Raw genomic sequence first — 18,439 nt, 5'->3', positions numbered from 1 at the left:
ACCTCATTGTTTGTTGAGGGCACATTCTGTATTGTTCATGTGACCCCTTACATCTTCACCTGATCTTTCCAGTGTTTGGTGCTTTTACTGAGGCTTCATGTGCCATGGTTTTAATTCATTTGTGAAGAGGCAGTCCTAGAGGTCAGGCTTTTGAACTAAGCTGAGATCTGGCCCCAGTCTGCATGGTTGGAGTCTTTCCCTTGATAACTTCCTGTAAATGCAAAGGACTGGAGCTGTGTAAGGGCTTGTTGTATTGACCTTTGTTTCCAAGTGAGTCATTATAGCAGGTTCCTGTAGTTTTGGTCCTGTGGTAGCTTGGCATTTACCTTAAATTGTTCTGCGTGCTGTGTCTGCCCTTCGGCAAAATGCTTAAGGACTTTAGGATAGGCAGTAAATGCGTATGATAAAAAGTGTAGGAAAATGAGTGTCTGCAAGAGCAGAAAAGCTGTGGGATTCTAACAGGATGCATATCTATAATAGAGTACTTCTGTATCCAACAAAATATTGAAGAATTGTTAAAGTATCTATATATGTTCAAGTTCCTTACAAAATATAAGATTTTTTGGTTTTCTCTGTGTATTTATAGGGTTTTGATGTAAAAGACCAGTTGCTCAAGATATGCTTCTTTACAACTGACAAAAATATACGGGACTTTCTGGTAGGTAAAGGTGAGACTGCATAGTTTATCTTCTATAGGAAAAGCTTGGTGACACCTCAGACTGAATTGTTTTAATATTTAACCAGTATTTAATAAATAAAAGTATTTTTTAATAATTATTTTACATTTGCAGCAAAGTAAAATTTGTGTGTATGTATGTATTAGCCCAAAAATTCAAAATACATTTTTTTTTTAAACTGGTTCAAGGTCTATTTGATTATTACTATTTCACCGTTATTGTTGTGCTTTAAGTAAAAGTTTACAATTCAAGTTAGTCTCTCATACAAAAATTTATACATACATTGTTAGGTAACCCTAGTTGCTCTCCCTATACTGTGACAGCACACTCTTCTTTTCCACCCCGGATTTCCCACGTCCATTCAACCAGCTACTGACCCTCTCTGCCTTCTCATCCAGCCTGTGAACAGGAGCTGCCCATTTAGTCGCATGTATCTACTTGAGCTAAGAAGCACACACTTCACGAGTATCATTTTATGCGCCATAGTCCAGTCTAATCTTTGTCTTTGCCTTGGGAATGGTTTTAGTTTTGGGCTAACAGAGAGTCCGAGGCCATGTCTTCCAGGGTCCCTTCACTCGATCAAACCATGAAGTCTGGTCTTTTTATGTGAATTTGAGTTCTGCACCCCACTTTTCTCCTGCTCCAACAGGGACTGTCTGTTGTGTTCCCTGTCAGGACAGTCATTGGTGGTAGCTGGGCACCATCTAGTTCTTCTGGTCTCAGGCTGATGAATTTGGCCCTTTCTGTCTCTTGGGCTAATACTTTCCTTGTGTCTTTGGTGTTCTTCATTATCCTTTACTCCAGGTGGGTTGGGACCAGTTGCTGCATCTTAGATGGCTGCTTGCTAGCTTTTAAGACCCCAGACACCGCTCACCAAAGTGGGATGCAGAATATGTTCTTAATAAACTCTGTTATGCCAATTGACCTAGTTGTCGCCTGAAAACTATGGCCCCCCAGACCCCTGCCCCTGCTACTCTGTCCCTGGAAGTGTTTGGTTGTATTCAGGAAACTAATTAGCTTTGGTTTAGTCCTGTTTTGCTGACTTCCCCTATAGTGTGTGCTGTCCTTCCCTTCACCAAAGATAATTCTTGTCTACTATCCAGATAGTGAAATACCCCTCTTCCTCCCTCCCCACCCTCGTAACCATCAAAGAATGTTTTCTTCTGTGTTTAAACCTTTTCTTGAGTTCTTATAACAGTGGTCTTATGCAGTATTTGTCCTTTTGTGACTGACTAAATTCACTCAGCATAATGCCTTCCAGATTCCTCCATGTTATGTTTCACAGATCATCGTTCTTTATCGTTGCATAGTATTCCATTGTGTGAATATACCATAATTTGTTTATCCATTTGTCCGTTGATGGGCACCTAGGTTGTTTACATCTTTTTGCTATTGTGAACAGTGCTACAGTGAACATGGGTGTGCATATATCTGTTCGTGTGATGGCTCTTATTTCTCTAGGATATATTCCAAGGAGTGGGATAGCTGGATTGTATGGTACTTCTGTTTCTAGCTTTTTAAGGAAGCGCAAATCGATTTCCAAAGTGGTTGTACCATTTTACATTCCCACCAGCAGTGTATAAGTGTTCCAGTCTCTCCATAACCTCTCCAGCATTTATTATTTTGTGTTTTTTGGATTAATGCTAGCCTTGTTGGGGTGAGATGGTATCTCATTGTTGTTCTAATTTGCATTTCTCTAATGCAGAATATATTTCTTATATGGTATTTAATCTCGAGATTTGTTTTGCAAATATGCTTGATCTTTGTGAGTTGACCGCTTTATTTTTTATTCAAGGTTGAAATTTTAAAAGAGAAAAATTACATTTCTGAAAATGAAAAAAGAACTATAGACTTTGTGCATCAAGTTGAGAAGTTTTATTCGGGACAGTTCCAAGAAAATCCACAGATCCAGTCCTTTCCCAGGTAGTCTCATTAGCCCTTTTTTGATAATCTGGGAAGCATATTCTAGAGAGTGTTTAGTTTGTAATCATTTGTGAGCATGGGTTTCTTGTGTGGAACTGAGCTTATATTCCCCATGAACAGAAAACTTGTATCTAAATATGCTGTCATACAGAAGGGACTCAAGAATTTCCTGTTGTTTCAATATTTTCAAAATCAGATATATAGTTTTAGGATATTAAATGCAAAATTAAGAGTATGGAATCATGTGCCCCACAAAAGAGTAGAAGTTCTTAAGTAGATAAAAAGGAAAGATATTTTCCCCTCAAATTAAAAAAAAAAAAAAAATTATATCACTGTTTTAGGTATTGGATAAAGGAACAAGATTTTTCCAAGCACAAATCTGTTTTGGACTCAGTCCTGAAATACCATAAAGACGAATTTAACAAACAGGATCATAGAATTGTGTTGAATTGGGCTCAGTGGTGGGATCGACTAACGCAAGAATCCGTCCTTCTTCCCAGGATAAGTACAGAAGGCAAGTGTGAGAGAACCTGAAATTTGAGTGCATTGAATGTGGATTAAATTAAGTATTGATATTTGAATATTTTGGTGTGTCTACATTTTAGAATTCCTTTTTGGGGAGGAAAATGTTCCGTTGCTTTAAAATATAGGTCGCTGCATTAAGATGTCTTTCCTATCTCAAGGTTTTGGTGAAGGATTTATAATGTGATAGTGAAAGAAAAAAGATATGGCTCAGTTGGCTGAGCAGTGAATTGAATTTCAAGGCTAAGTTTTTTCATCCCAGCTTTAAAGTGACATCCTTTGTTTTTCTAAATAGTCTTTGGGTTTCTCATTGTATATACTGGGGGTCTGTATCACATCAGGGCTCTGGGGAGTAACTGACGGTGATAAATCCCACAGTCACAGAAAGTTCAGTTCATGTTTACTGATACATCCAAAGTTTTATTTCTAGTAAGGGAAAAAAAGGGAAGAAGACTGAAGACGAGAAATGAAAATGTACAGCTAATTGCCAGTTTTCATTTTGACCATTGTAGTATTGAGAAGCAACACTTAGCTCTTCCTCTGGCCAATTTCTATAAAATGAACGAGGGAAATAGTCAAAGAAGCAGAGGGTCTGAATAATCCATATATTATATAAGTATTTACATCCAGATTGTTGTATTTACTCAGTAGTTGGTATTGACTTACATGTCAATAATCATAATTTTTTGCTATTTTAAAATGTTTTTGTTCTTCATGTAGACTACAGATCTTATTCTGCTGAAGCCCTCTGGAGACACCTCACAGCTCGTCATGATTGGTTAAGCATTAGCTTGTGGATCAGAGAGTTTCAGACCCAGGATAGTTACGCTTCACTTCAGCAGAACAGATGGCCCCCTCTGACTGTTGATGTGATTGATCAGAATACTTGCTGCAACAGCTACATGAGGAATAAAATTTTAGATAAGCTGGCCAGGTATTGTGATTGTGAAACTAAGCCCCAGCGGGCAGAGTAAAAGGAAGAGCAATAAAAAATAATGGTGTAGTTTTTCCTTTGAAATGCCGTAAATCCAGTGAGCATTGTTTCATGTTATTTTAATTTAAAGGGCGCTATTGTAGACTGGTTAGGAGCTCGGCTGCCAACCAAAAGGTTGGCAGTACGAATCCACCAGCCGCTTCTTGGATAGCATACGTGGCAGTTCTAGTCTGTCCTATAGGGTTGCTATGAATTGGAATCAACTCGAAGGCAGCAGGTTGGGTTATTGGTTTCGTATCGTAGACTGGGAGCCCTGGTGGTGACCATGGTTAAGAGCTCGGTTGCTAACCAGAAGGTTGGCAGTTCAAATCCACCAGCCACTCCTTGGAAACCTGCTGGGGCACTTCTGCTCTGTCCTATAGGGTCACTGTGAGTTGGAATTGACTAAATGGCAATGGGTTTGGTTTAGTTTTTGGATTGTAGACTGAGATGTTAAAATCATACATATTAAACATCATATGGTTGTGAACAGGCTCTCAAATTCTATATATAGGTTCTTCCCGAAACATTTTATGTGCTTTGATGTAGAAATGTTAAACTGTGAGGAAGGAGGGCTACAAGAAATCAGTGGCAAGAGCTCAGATGAAGATACCTCAGTATCCTGTAGTCATCCGCCCCTCTTTTCGGTATCATCATTGTACTCATATGCTTGTGGCTTTGAAATTTAAACCAGTAACCAGTTGCCATCAAGTCGTTTCCAACTCATGGTGACCTCATGTGTGTCAGAATAGAACTGTGCTCCATAGGGTTTTTAATGGCTGATTTTTCAAAAATAGATGGCCAGGCCTTTCTTCTGAGGTGCCTCTGAGTGGACCTGATCTTCCAATCTTTCAGTTAGAATCCAGACATGTTAACTGTTTACACCACTCAGGGATTTCCTGAAATAAAGAGGACTGCTAAATTAAAAAATATGAGAAATAGCTCTTGAAGTGATACGTGAAGATTTTAAACTTTTAATTCAATTCTGTTAGGTTAAACTGTATGAAGTTGTCATTTGTTTAGGGCAAAATGGTTGAATATCAGTAATTTTATAGGAGTCAGCTTAATATATCTTCCTAAAGGAGTCCCTGGGTGGTGTAGACGACTAAAGCACTTGGCTGCTAACCAAAAGGTTGGAGGTTCGAGTCCACCCAGAGGCATGTGGAAAGAAAGGCCTTGGTGATCTACTCCCAAAAAATCAGCCATTGAAAACCCTATAGAGTACAATTTTACTCTGATACACATAGGGTCACCTTGAGCTGGAATCAACAACATGGCAACTGATTTTTAAGCTCTCGAAATAGTGTTAGGAAAGTTAATACCAGGTATGTTAATTTTTAAGTTGCTTAAACTTACTTCACATGTATATTTTATATTTATACTTACTGGAGAAGTATAACTGTACTGTCCTATCCAACTTCAAGATGTGGAGAGTGAGAGTCAGAAAAGTTAAGGCTTTACTCAGGCCAGTTGGTTATAGACTTGAATCCTTTAACCCCTGACTTTCTTTTGCCCCTTTCTTCTTTTTTGATGTGTGTGCTTGTTGCTATAAATTGACCTCTGAGCACTGCCTTTGCTGTGTCCCAAAGGTTTTGGTATGATGTGTTTTCATTCTCATTTGATTCTAGTAATTTTTTAATTTCATCTTTGATTTCTTCTATTGTTGTTGTTAGGTGCCGTTGAGTCGGTTGACTCATAGTGACCCCATGCACAGCAGAATGAAACATCGCCCGGTCCTGCACCATCCTCACAATCACTGTTATGCTTGAGCCCATTGTTGCAGCCACTGTGTCAGTTCATTTCGTTGAGGGTCTTCCTCTTTTTCACTGACCCTCTACTTTGCCAAGTGTAATGTCCTTCTGCAGGGACTGATCCCTCCTGATACCATGTCCAAAGTAGGTGAGACATAGTCTCGCCATCCTTGCTTCTAAGGAGCATTCGGGTTGTACTTCTTCTAAGACAGATTTGTTCATTCTTCTGGCAGCCCATGATATATTCAATATTCTTTGCCAACACCACAATTCAAAGTGTCAATTCTTCTTCATTCATCCTTATTCATTGTCCAGCTTTCACATGCATGTGAGGCGATTGAAAACACCATGGCTTGGATCAGGCGCACTTTAGTCCTCAAGGTGACATCTTTGCTTTTCAACACTTTATAGAAGCCTTTTGCAGCCCATTTGCCCACTGCAATGTGTCTTTTGATTTTTTTACTGTTACTTCCATGAGTGTTGATTGTGGATCCAAGTAAAATGAAATCCTTGACAGCCTCAATTTTTTCTCTATCATAATGTTGCTTATTGGTCCAGTGTGAGGATTTTTGTTTTCTTTACATTGAGGCGTAATGCATACTGAAGGCTGTAGTCTTTGATCTTCATCAGTAAGTGCTTCAAGTCCTCTTCACTTTCAGCAAGCAAGGTTGTGTCATCTGCATATCGCAGGTGGTTAATGCGTCTTCCTCCAATCCTGATGCCCCGTTCTTCTTCATATAGTCCAGCTTCTCTGACTGTTTGCTCAGCATACAGATTGAATAGGTGTGGAGAAAGGATACATCCGTGACGCACACCTTTCCTGACTTTAAACCATGCAGTATCCCCTTGTTCTGTTCGAACGACTGCTTCTTGATCCATGTACAGGTTCCTCATGAGCACAATTAAGTGTTCCAGAATTCCCATTCTCTGCAATGTTATCCATAATTTGTTATGATGCACACAGTCAAATGCCTTAGCATAGTCAATAGAACACAGTTAAACATCATATTCTCTGCTTTCAGCCAGGATCCATCTGACATCAGCAATGATACTCCTGGTTCCACGTCCTCTTCTAAATCCAGCTTGAATTTCTGGCAGTTCCCTGTCGATACACTGTTGCAGCTGCTTTTGAGTGCTCTTAAGCAAAATTTGGCTTACATGTGATATTAATATATTGCTCGATAATTTCCACATTTGGTTGGATTACCTTTCTTGGGAATAGGCTTCAGCAGCACATATACTAAAATTATGAGCAATACAGAGAAGATTAGCTATGGCCTCTGTGCAAGGATGACACGCAAATTTGTGAAGCGTTCCTTTCTTATATTACCCGGTGGATTTTAAGCAAGATGTTAATCAGTTTCCATGTTTTTTATTTTTTTCCTTGCTCTTCCTGTTATTAATGTCTGTTTTTATGGCGTAGTGATCAGAGAAGATGCTTTGTATTATCTCAGTGTTTTGGATTTTGTTGAGGGTTGCTTTGTGGCCTAAGATGTGGTCTATTCTGGGGAATGTTCCATGTGCATTGGAAGAGAATGTATACTTTGCTGCTTTTGGATGGAGTGTTCTGTATATATCTGTGAGATCAAGATGGTCATTTGTGGCCTTTAGATCTTCTGTATCTTTGCTGAATTTCTTTCTAGATGTTCTGTCCTTTACCAAGAGTGGTGTGTTGAAGTCTTCTATTGTTGTGGAATTGTCAGTTTCTCTTTTTCATGCTGTTAGTTTGTTTTATGTATTTTGGAGCCCTGTCATTGGGTGCATAGATATTTATTATGGTTATGTCCTCATGGTAGATTGTCTCTTTAATCATTACATAATGTCCTTCCTTGTCTTTTATGGTGAATTTTCCCTTTCTATTTTATCTGAGAGTAATATTGCCACTCTTGTTCTTTTTTGATTGCTATTTGCTTCGTGTATTTTTTCATTCTTCGATTTTTAATATATTCATGTCTTTGTGTTTAGGGTGTGTCTCTTGTAGGTAGCATATTGCTGGTTTTTTTTTTTTATCTATCTGCCACCCTTTTTTTCTTTACAGGTTCATTTAAGCCATTTATATTCAGTGTGATTATCAATAGGTGTGAGTTTTTGCTGTCCTTTTGTAGTTTGGGTTTTTTTTTTTTGGTGACGCCGACATATACTTTGTTCTTCTTAAACTTTCCTGTGCTGAGTTCCTTTTGTTTGTGATTTTTTTTTCATTTCTTTTGTTATTGTAGATTTTGTTTACTGAGACTTTGTTTTTCTTCTTTATTTTGATGAGTACGTTTGTTAACTTTCTTTGTGGTTACCTTGAAGTTTATGCTTATCTTCCTAAGTTTGAACCAGTCCTTTATTACTTGATATTGTCTTGACTTTCTCTCCATTTGAAAGTTCTATGCCTACGCTGTCTAGTCTCCCTTTTATTGTTCTGATGTTGTCATTTACAGACTGATGTTTCTAGTTCCCTGTTTTGAATCTTTTAGTTTTGTTTTATCCTTGAGAGTTCATTACCTAGGTCGGTATTTGGCTGACACTGACCTGTGTTCTAGATACAGGTTGTTGTCTGATGTTGTTGGTTCTCCAACCAAAAGACTCCATCTAATAGTTCTTGTAAGTTTGGTCTGGTATTTACAAATTCTTTTAATTTTTGTTTATCTGGAAATATGCTAATTTTGCTATCATATTTGAGAGAGAGTTTTGCAGGATATGTTATTCTTGGTTGGCAGTTTTTTTCTTTCAAGGTTTTATATATACCCTTCTGTTGCCTTCTTGCCTGCATGGTTTCTGCCAGGTAATCAGAGTTTAGTCTTATTGTGTTCCCTTTGTATGTGATTTTTCGTTTTTCTCGAGCTGCTCTCAGGATTCTTTCTTCATCTTTGGTGAGTGTAATTACATGTCTTGGTGACTTTCTTCTTGAAGTCTATCTTATATGGGTTTCGTTGAGCTTCTTGGATGGTCAGCTTTTCATCTTTCATGATACTAAAGATGTTTTCTGTCGGCAAATCTTCAATGATCTGCTCTGTTTTCTATTTTCTCCCCGTTTTGGAACTCCAATCGTGCAAATTTTTGCTGTTTATTGTATCCCACATAGTTCTTAGGTTTTCTTCATTTTTCTTCATTCTTATCTGATTTTTCCTCAAAGTGGCATCCATGGATTTGTCTTCAGTTTCACTATTCCGTCTTCCATTGTTTGCAAATTTGTTCCTAAAACCTTCTGTTGTGTTGTCCATTTCTGAAATTTTGTTTTTGTTTTGGATTTCTAATTGCTGTTTTGTATGATTTCTAATTGTTTATTTATTTTGATATTTTGTTCTTGTATTATTTTTCTGAATTCCTCTATTGCTTTGTCTGTGTTTTCCTTGATTTTGGCTGTTTTGGTTGGGTTTTGTCTGTATTTTCCATGATTTTGTCTGCATTTTCCTTAATTTCTTTCGTCCTAATTTCTTGGAGAGCCCGAAATATTAGACTTTTGAATTCCCTACCAGGTAGTTATACTGCCTTTTCTTCTTCTGCCAGAAGGTCAGCTGGTGCTTTAGTATGGTCGCTCACTGGAGCCATCTTGTCCTGTTTTTTTGTTTTGATATTGTCTGCTGTCTCCAAGAGAGACATTCAGGTATTATTTTCTTTATTAATTTAGGTTTGTTTGTTTCATCCTGCTTTTTTGTTTGGTTATGTCTGGGTGGGTGGGCCGGGCATGCTCTGTTGCTTGCTCATCTGTGGGCACGATAATTCTCACCACCTTGTCCAGGTGTGCAGGGCATCTGTGGGCACGATAGTTCTCACCACCTTGTCCGGGTGTGCAGGGCCAGCATTCAGCTATGGTACAGCAGGGCAGGTCCAGCAGCGGGGGGAAGAGGTGGAGATGGGTCGTTTGTCTGCAGCGTGAACAGGGCTGGGGGCTGCAGCAGGGCTGTGGTGGTCGGCGGGGGGAGTGTCCCAAGCTGGTGGGAGGGGCCTGGGGTTTGGGCCAATCCCCACGGGGCCACGGCAGGCGGTGATAACCCCTTTCTATCCACTGTTGTCTCTATTGCACTAAATGGTCTTCTTGTTTACTAAAAGTTTATAGTACGTTACAAAATATTATGCTTAGTATTTGGTTGTTTAAAAGCTAATATATGGTTTAACATAAGTTATGAAATTAATGAATTAATAAAATCTACATGAACAGATTAAAGGAAGAAAATTATACTATCCTGATAGATGCAGAAAATGTATTTGATAAATTCAAATCCATTTATGATAACTCTTAGCCCACTAAGAATAGATGGGAACTCCTTTAACTTGAAAAGGGGTGTCTAAAAAAATTCTTCCAGCCAACATCATACTTAATAATGAAACATCACATCATACTTAATAATGAAACATCACAAGCATTCTCTTTGAGAATTAGAACAAGACAAGAATGCCTGCTATCAATTCTTCCCAAAGAAAAAGATATCTATTGATCTTTAGATACAGCACAATCTCAATAAAAATTCCAGCAGATTTTTTATGGATTTTGACAGGCTGATTCTAAAGATATATATGGAAATGCAAAGGATCAAGAATAGCCCTGAGAAAGAAGAAGTTACCTACTGGATATCAAAGCTTATTTTAAAGCTATAATAATTAAGACAGTGGGAGTTATTGGTGCAGGGGATAGACAAATAGACCAGGAGAACAGAAGAATGAGCATACTAACAGACATATACATGTGTGAGGGAGCCCTGGTGGTGCAGTGGTTAAAGCACTCAGCTGCCAACCAAAAAGTCGGCAGTTCAAACCCACCAGCCTCTCTGCAGGAGAAAGATGTGGCAGTCTGCAGACTGCTTCCATAAAGATTTACTGCCTTGGAAACCCTATGGGGCAGTTCTACTCTGTCTCATAGGGTCACTATGAGTCAGAATTGACTCAACAGCAGTGGGGTTTTTTTGGGTTATACATGTGTGCTCAGTTTATATTTGACAAAGATGGCACTGCAGAAGAGGGGAAAGAATGGTCTTTTCAATAAAAGAGGAGTGGGTAATTGAATAGATACGGGGGCAGGAAATGAAATTGGACCTCCTACCTTGTATCATGTGCAAAATCAATTCCAGGTACAGTAGATTTGAAAACCTAAACATGAAATGTAAAACTGTAAAGCTTTTGGACGATGTTATAGGAGAACATCTTCGTGACCTTGGGAGTAGGTCACACCTTCTTAAACAGGCCTGAAGGGGCAAGGGGAGAGTTAGGACCCTAAATGGAGGGTGTCAGCCAGCCTGGGGTAACCCAGCATAGAGAGCCAGGGGATAAACACCCTATCCTCCCTTTTCCCTGATCCCCACAAGGAGCCTGAGGGTGCTGGGGTCTCCTGGTGCAGCTCGTAGAGGTGAACCTCCAGGGACAGCAGGGTGGTGAGGAGTGGAGCTTGTATCTGGAGAGGAAAGATACCTAGCACAAATAGACGTTTCATCAAAGAGACACAAATGGCCAATGAATGTATGAAAAGATGTTCTTCCTCATTAATAATCATGGAATGCAGATTTATTTCACTAAAAATCTAGGAACAACCAAAAGTAGAATGGATAAATAAAATGTAGTTTATCATACAGTGGAATACTAAATAATGATGAAAGTGAACGACCTGTAGCCACGTGTCAACATGGATAATTACACAGTGTTGAGCAGAAGAAACAAGGCAAAGAACAATATATCCAGAATATTCCATTTATGTATGAAGTCCAAGTAGGCGAAACCAAACAGTATATTGTTTGGGGTTATATACATGGGTGATAAAACTAAATAAAAGTAAGGGAATGATTATCACAAAACTCAGTTACCTCTAGGGGAAGTGAAGGACATGGAGTGGGGGAGGAATACACCCCAAAAAAAAAACCCATTGCCGTTGAGTCAATTCCAACTCATAGGTACCCTGTAGGACAGAGTAGAACTACCCCACAGGGTTTCCAAGTTTGTTTAAGTCTTTACAGAAGCAGACTGCCCCGTTTCTCTGACAGAGCAGCAGGTGGGTTTGAACCGCTGACCTTTTGGTTAGCAGCCAAATGCTTTAACCACCATGCTACCAGAGCTCCTTGAGAGATACACAAAGGGTATAATGTTCTGTTTTTTTTAATGTGGATGGCAGTTACATGGTGTTTCTTTAAACCCTACGTATATATTTTGTATACCCTTTTGTATGGTATATGTGATTTATTTAACAGTAAAAAGAAAATAATTAAAAAGTATTAATTTAAATGTGAGGTTCTATTCGTTTTTATAGTTGGTCTATTTGAATTATTATGCTTTAGTTTCTTAATGATTTTGTTTGGATATTTTGGTGAATTTTTCAGTTCTCAGAGTATCTAGCTTCAGGAGCTAACTACTGTTTCCTTACTGAGTTGTACAGTTCCAATCAAAAACAAAGAAATATAGATAGCTTAGTTAAGGGTGTTGAAATATTGAAGATAGCTTAAGATTCTTATTACTACTTTTAAATACTCCAAGGGTTTAGAAACCTTTGTTGGAAACTAGCAAAATGCATGTGTAAGAACCTGTCTGTAGAGTGAGAATTGGAAGCCTTCGTTTGTAAACACTGATTTTTAAGTAGTTGAGCTGTACACAATGGAGATGATTTGGTCTGCTCTGAACCAGCAACTTCTTAACGTACCGTTCCTTATATCTGCCCAACAGGAATGGAGTTTTTCTTGCATCGGAACTGGGAGACTTTGACCTCTTCCTCCTAAGACTGAGCCGTATTGGGGGTGTGATGCAAAACACCCTCCCCGTTCAAAACTACAGGACCAAAGAAGGTTGGGATTTCCATTCTCACTTCATTCTCTATTGTTTGGAACACAATCTGCAGCATCTTCTTTATGTCTACCTCGACTTTTACAAGTGAGTATTGAGAACTGAGTTATCCTTGAACAAGTTTTGCACATTTCCTCTTTCCAGACTACTTTTGAATGGGACTTTTAGGAAAATAGTAAGCATCCATATGAGAAATACGGATCTTTTTGAAGTAGTCTTCCCCGCCCTCACACTTCGTACCTCTTTTAGTTGAAAGCTGTGTTCAGCTAAATGCTTATGACATGGTTTTCAGTTAATGTTAATCCTGTAACATCGATGTTAACCTTTTAAATAACTAGAGAACAGAATAAAATGAAAGAAGTGCTTTGAAAGTTTAAAAGAGAAGAGAATTCTAAAGGTTCAGTTGGAGTCCTTTGATCACTTTCATTATCAGGAGAGTGTAAACTACTTTGATTTCATAGCCCCTACAAGTTGTTTTGGAGCCCTGGTGGTGCAGTGGTTAAGAGCTCGGCTGCTAACCAAAAGGTCAGCAGTTTGAATGCACCAGCCACTCCTTGGAAACTATGTGGGGCAGTTCTACTCTGTCCTATAGGGTCGCTACGAGTCAGAATCGACTCAATGGCAATGAATTTGGTTTTGGTTTACAAATTGTTTTAGATATAGTATAAATTTTATATATATAAACATCAATATATATCTACCTAGTATCAACCTGCAGAATCCTATCTGAGACCAGTGGTGACTGCTATTGGGTCAGTAATAATAATAATAACAGTAGTCTCTAATATATGGGGGCCCTGGTGGCACAGTGGTTAAGAGCTATGGCAAGCTACAGCTCCTAAACAAAAGGCTGGCAGTTCGAATCCACGATTCGCTCCTTGGAAACCCTATGGGGCAGTTCTACTCTGTCCTAAAAGTTAGCGATAAGTTGCAATCGACTTGGGTTCCACCCCCACCCCACCCCTGTGTATGAGTGCTTACAGTGTTCCTGGCACTGAGCTGAAGTGCTTTACATGCCTTATCTCAATTTAGTCTTTACAGAAATGCTATGGGATTTTACATCTCCATCTCCATTTCACAGATGAGCACACTGAGGCTTCAAGAGAGACTAAGTGTAGCTGATTCTCATTATTTGTGTAGTTAAGTTCTATAAGGTTGCTGTGAACAGTGAATTAGCGAATATGGAAGCACTGCTCCTAAAATAAATACTGGGTTAAGTTCCTGAGATCCTCTGGTCACAACATTTTAATCAACTGATCAGTACGTGACTATGTTTTATGTGTGTTTCTATTTAAAGACACCTTATTTAATGTATATTGTTGATTCATTAACTTGAATGCACAGCCAGCAACACTCTAACTCATGCTTGAAGGAAACTTATCTAATACACACATTTTCTCTGTAAGGCACCTCACAGCCTTCTTATAGTTAGGAACACCAGACAGTGCTTTAGCACTATGCTTAGGGGCCATTTTAAACAATGAAATCACCAACAAAAAGCACAAAAATGCAAAAAATCTGGCACAAGATACACTGCAAAAAGAACACTTGTTTACAGTCTGAGGGCTGAAACAAGAAGGCAGAGCTTCATCTTGTTCAACCTCAGCTGGGAACACATGCCTTGGGTGACTCAGCTTTTCACCGCTCTGCGTATCCACTAATGACTATGATCACAACAAGTATTGATTTTGGGATTACAAATAAATGTTAGTGAGTAGGCAAATTCACAAATACAGAATCTGTGAATAATGAGGATCAACTGTCTCTTGCTTAAGGCACACAGCTGATAAGTGTCAGGGCCAGATTTAATTCTTCTGTTTGATTCTACAGCCCACATTCACTCACTGATAGAGAACATTTTATTTTGTATAGTGAAGACGAGGAGTTGGAACAAAGGCTATATTTCTGGCTCACATCATTGAGGCTTACTTAGACACAGAATGCTTTCCCCAAAGCTACTGGTAAGAGAACAGATTTAAAAACCATATTTTCAGAGGACCTATTCTGAGCCATAACTGCTCAGTCCTAGCCTCTATAGTTGTATAGAAGTTTTTTAAAACCTCTTTTAAGTTTGAAAGTGCTATAAAGTCCTTGCTGTAAAATACAAAGTATCTTAAAATGCAAGATATTCATTAATCTTATACAGAGTTGGTAAAATTTCATCATGGTTTTAGAAGGTTAGGCATCTTGGTAGTAAATACATTTTAAGTAATATCTCTGTAAAATTTTCTCTATTTCCATATCACAAGGAATATGTAAAACACAACACAAGAGTGGGAGTATTTTGTATTATATGTACTTTTTAATTCCAAGGCTCCATTTTCTTATGCTAGTTATCACCTGAGCAAATGTGGTTATAACTGTCTGTCGTATTCTGTATGTTAATCAGTTTATTTTTTGTTTTATATACAGACTTAGTCCTTCAAATTGTCCCTTTTTGGAAAAAAAAGAATTACATGAAGCTCACCCCTGGTTTGAATTTTTAGTTCAGTGTCGACAAGTTTCCAGTAATTTAACAGGTATGGGTGTACTGTATTACACACAAAAACTTTTCTTTGGATAAATAACTGGTCTGTTGAATGGTATTTAACTTGTGAACCCTTTAAATAAATCATATGGCTTTAGTCGAATATCTGATTATAAGCTAGGCTCACATTATTTAAGAAGCAGATTAGTTTTGTGCAGAAGACCAAAAATGTTAGCTCGTTCCCAGCCAAGAAAAGCCAGATGTGGAGTAGAGAGCTTATGTGGTTATGTCTCCTCTCCCACCTCTGCCTCCTGCTCTGTTCTCTTTGGATTTCTCCTGTCCACCCGTTTATCACAGTTGAATTCCTGCTCTCTGGCAGACTGACACCTCATGAAGAAATAGCCTGTCTTCCACGTGTCTGCTCTGAGTCTTTCGTAAGGAGCTCCAGATGGAGTGAAAAGAAACATACAGTGTGGGGGGTGATTGTTTGGCATAGATGATAACATGGCATCTAATTACTATTTTAATTTGCATTTCTTATTGCTGTTGTTGTTGTGTGCCACTGAGTCAATTCTGATCCGTAGCAACCCTATAGAACAGAGTAGAACGGCCCCACAGGGTTTCATAGGCTGTAATCTTTACAGGCAACCACTTGTCTGTCAGTTTGTTGTACTGTGGGGGCTGGCATGTTGCTGTGATGCTAGAAGCTATGCCACTGGTATTTCAAATGCCAGCAGGGTCACCCATGGTGGACAGGTTTCAGTGGAGCTTTCAGACTAAGACAAACTGGGAAGAAGGACCTGGCGATCTACTTCTCAAAAAATTGACGACTGAAAACCTTATGAATAGCAGCGGAACATTGTATAGTATAGTGTTGGAAGATGAGCCCCTCAGGTTGGAAGGCACTCAAAATATGACTGCGGAAGAGCTGCCTCCTAAAAGTAGAGTCGATCTTAATGATGTAGATGGAGTAAAGCTGTTGGGACCTTCCTTTGCTGATGTGACACAACTCAAAATGGGAAGAAACAGCTGCAAATGTCCATTAATAACTGGAGAATGCACAAAGCATGAATCAAATTGGAAGTTGTCAAAAATGAAATGGAACACTTGAAGATCGATATCCTAGGCATTAGTGACCTAAAATGCACTGGTATTGGCCATTTTGAATTGTACAATCATACGGTCTACTATGCTGGGAATGACCAATTGAACGGTTTTGCATTCATCATAAAAAAAAATTCAAGATCTGTCCTGAAGTACAGTGCTATCAGTGTTAAAATAATACCCATATGCCAGTTAATACAACTGTTCACATTTACGTACCAACCACTAATGCCAAAGATGAAGAAATTGAAGACTTTTTACCAACTTCTGCAGTCTGAAATGGATCAAACATGCAATCGAGATGCATTGATAATTACTAGTGATTGGAATGTAGAAGTTGGAAACAAAGAAGGATCAGAAGTTGGAAAATATGGCCTGGGTGATAGAAACAATGCCAGAGATCACATGATAGAATTTTGCAAAACCAATGACTTCTTCATTGGAAATGACCTTTTTTCAACAACATAGACGACAACTATATACATGGACCTCGCTGAATGAAATAACACAAGAATTAAATCAGCTACACCTGTGGAAAAGAGACGCTGGAGAAGCTCAATATTATCCATCAGAACAAGGCCAGGGACCACCTGCGAAACAGACCATCAGTTGCTCATAGGAAAGTTGAAGTTGAAACTGAAGAAAATGAAACAAGTCCATGACAACCTAAGTACGACCTTGAGTATATCCCACCTGAATTTAGAGACCATCTCAAGAATAGATTTGACACATCGAACGCTAATGAGTTGTAGAATGATGTCAAGCACGTCATACATGAAGAAAGCAAAAAGTCATTAAAAAAACAGCAACAAAAGAAAAGACCAAAATGGATGTCAGAAGAGACTCAAACTTGCGCTTGAACATAGAGTAGCTAAAGTGAGTGGAAGAAATGATGAAGTAAAAGAACTGAAGATTTCAAAGGGCAGCTCGAGAAGACAAAGTAAAGTATTATAATAAAGTGTGCAGAGAGCTGGAGTTAGAAAACCAAGAGGGAAGAACATGCTCAACATTTCTCAAGCTGAAAGAACTGAAGGAAAAATTCAAGCCTCTAGTTGCAATATTGAAGGATTCTCTGGGCAAAATATTGAATGACTCAGGAAGCATCAAAAGAAGATGGAAGGAATATATAGAGTCACTGTACCAAAAAGAATTGGTCAACAGTTAGACATTTCAGGAGGTAGCATATGAACAAGAACCAATTTTTTTTTTCTTTTTTTTTTAGGTAAGTGATCTGGCATTTTGTGCAATGTATTGTCTGTTCCATAACATGACAGTACTCATCAAAGGGCTTTGTCTTAGGCTGGGTTCTCTAGAGAAGCAAAACCAGTAAAGCATATAAATATATGTAGAGAGAGATTTATACTAAGGAAGTGGCTCATGTGACTGTAGAAGCTGGAATGTGAGTTAGGCTGGAGGCTTCTAGATTCCGTAGCCACAGGGGGTGGCGAACTCAAGATCGGCAAGTCAGGCAGCAAGCCTGGCTCACGGGCTGCGAAGACCAACGCATCCCAAGGTCGGCAGGCAGGATGGCGGGTAAGCTGCTAGCTGAAGTCCCAAGAACCAGAGGTCGGACGAACAGAAGCCAGCTGCAGAGCCCAGTGTGAGAAAAGCCCATGAGCTTTACCAGAAATTTCGCTTATGTTGGATACAGGCCACACCCCAAGGGAACTCCCTTTCCACTGACTGGCTACTCACAGCAGATCACATCATGGAGGTGATCACATTATATCAAATCTCGTCATGGAGGTGATCACATCATTATAGAACTGCCAAATGACATCGTCACTGCCAAACCACTGAGAATCATGGCCCAGCCAAGTTGACACACAACCTTAACGATCACAGTCCAACCCTTGTCAACTTGGCACCTGTACTCATCTCCTTACACCATACATAATCTCTGAATAAAGACAATTATAAAGTCATACTTGCACCTAACATAATACAACTAACACATGTAAAACCGAAAACACGCTAGCCCTGTTTACGTGTTATATTTTATAAATGAAGAAAACAAAATTATTTGATGCACACATATAAGGCAGAAATAAACAATTACAGCCCTCGTTTCTGTAGCTGGTCACGTGGTTGTAACTGGTATTTAGAACTACCTTCTTCCAACACCCATTCCATATTCCCTTTGCTCTCAGCAAGCACTTCAGCTGGTCGTGGTTCGTTGCCAGGTGGGGTGGCCCAGACCCTTGCATTCCAGACATATTCTTCTTTACCTCCATTATGTAATATCAATCCAATTTCCTCTTGGTAATCAGGATCA

At 39.0% G+C, this 18,439-nt stretch overlaps 1 protein-coding gene and 1 non-coding gene across 10 annotated transcripts in view; both read left to right on the top strand.

Moving 5' to 3' along the window:
- SPG11 (SPG11 vesicle trafficking associated, spatacsin) overlaps positions 1 to 18,439 on the top strand; it is a 74,265-nt gene that overhangs the window by 23,011 nt on the left and 32,815 nt on the right. For all 9 annotated transcript variants that reach the window (XM_023735236.1, XM_023735237.1, XM_004380705.2 and 6 more), the window contains 6 exons: positions 587 to 658; positions 2,473 to 2,600; positions 2,942 to 3,114; positions 3,843 to 4,056; positions 12,477 to 12,680; positions 15,006 to 15,112. In XM_023735236.1, the coding sequence (XP_023591004.1) occupies positions 587 to 658; positions 2,473 to 2,600; positions 2,942 to 3,114; positions 3,843 to 4,056; positions 12,477 to 12,680; positions 15,006 to 15,112 (898 nt within the window). The remainder of the gene's footprint in view (positions 1 to 586; positions 659 to 2,472; positions 2,601 to 2,941; positions 3,115 to 3,842; positions 4,057 to 12,476; positions 12,681 to 15,005; positions 15,113 to 18,439) is intronic.
- Positions 7,067 to 7,171, top strand: LOC111821312 (U6 spliceosomal RNA). The gene has a single exon (XR_002824760.1). It is a non-coding gene; the product is annotated as a U6 spliceosomal RNA (small nuclear RNA).

Source organism: Trichechus manatus, unplaced genomic scaffold (genome assembly GCF_000243295.1).
Source record: "Trichechus manatus latirostris isolate Lorelei unplaced genomic scaffold, TriManLat1.0 scaffold00076, whole genome shotgun sequence".
In the NCBI taxonomy this organism is placed as follows: domain Eukaryota; kingdom Metazoa; phylum Chordata; class Mammalia; order Sirenia; family Trichechidae; genus Trichechus; species Trichechus manatus.
This window is presented reverse-complemented; position numbering and strand designations above follow the sequence as displayed.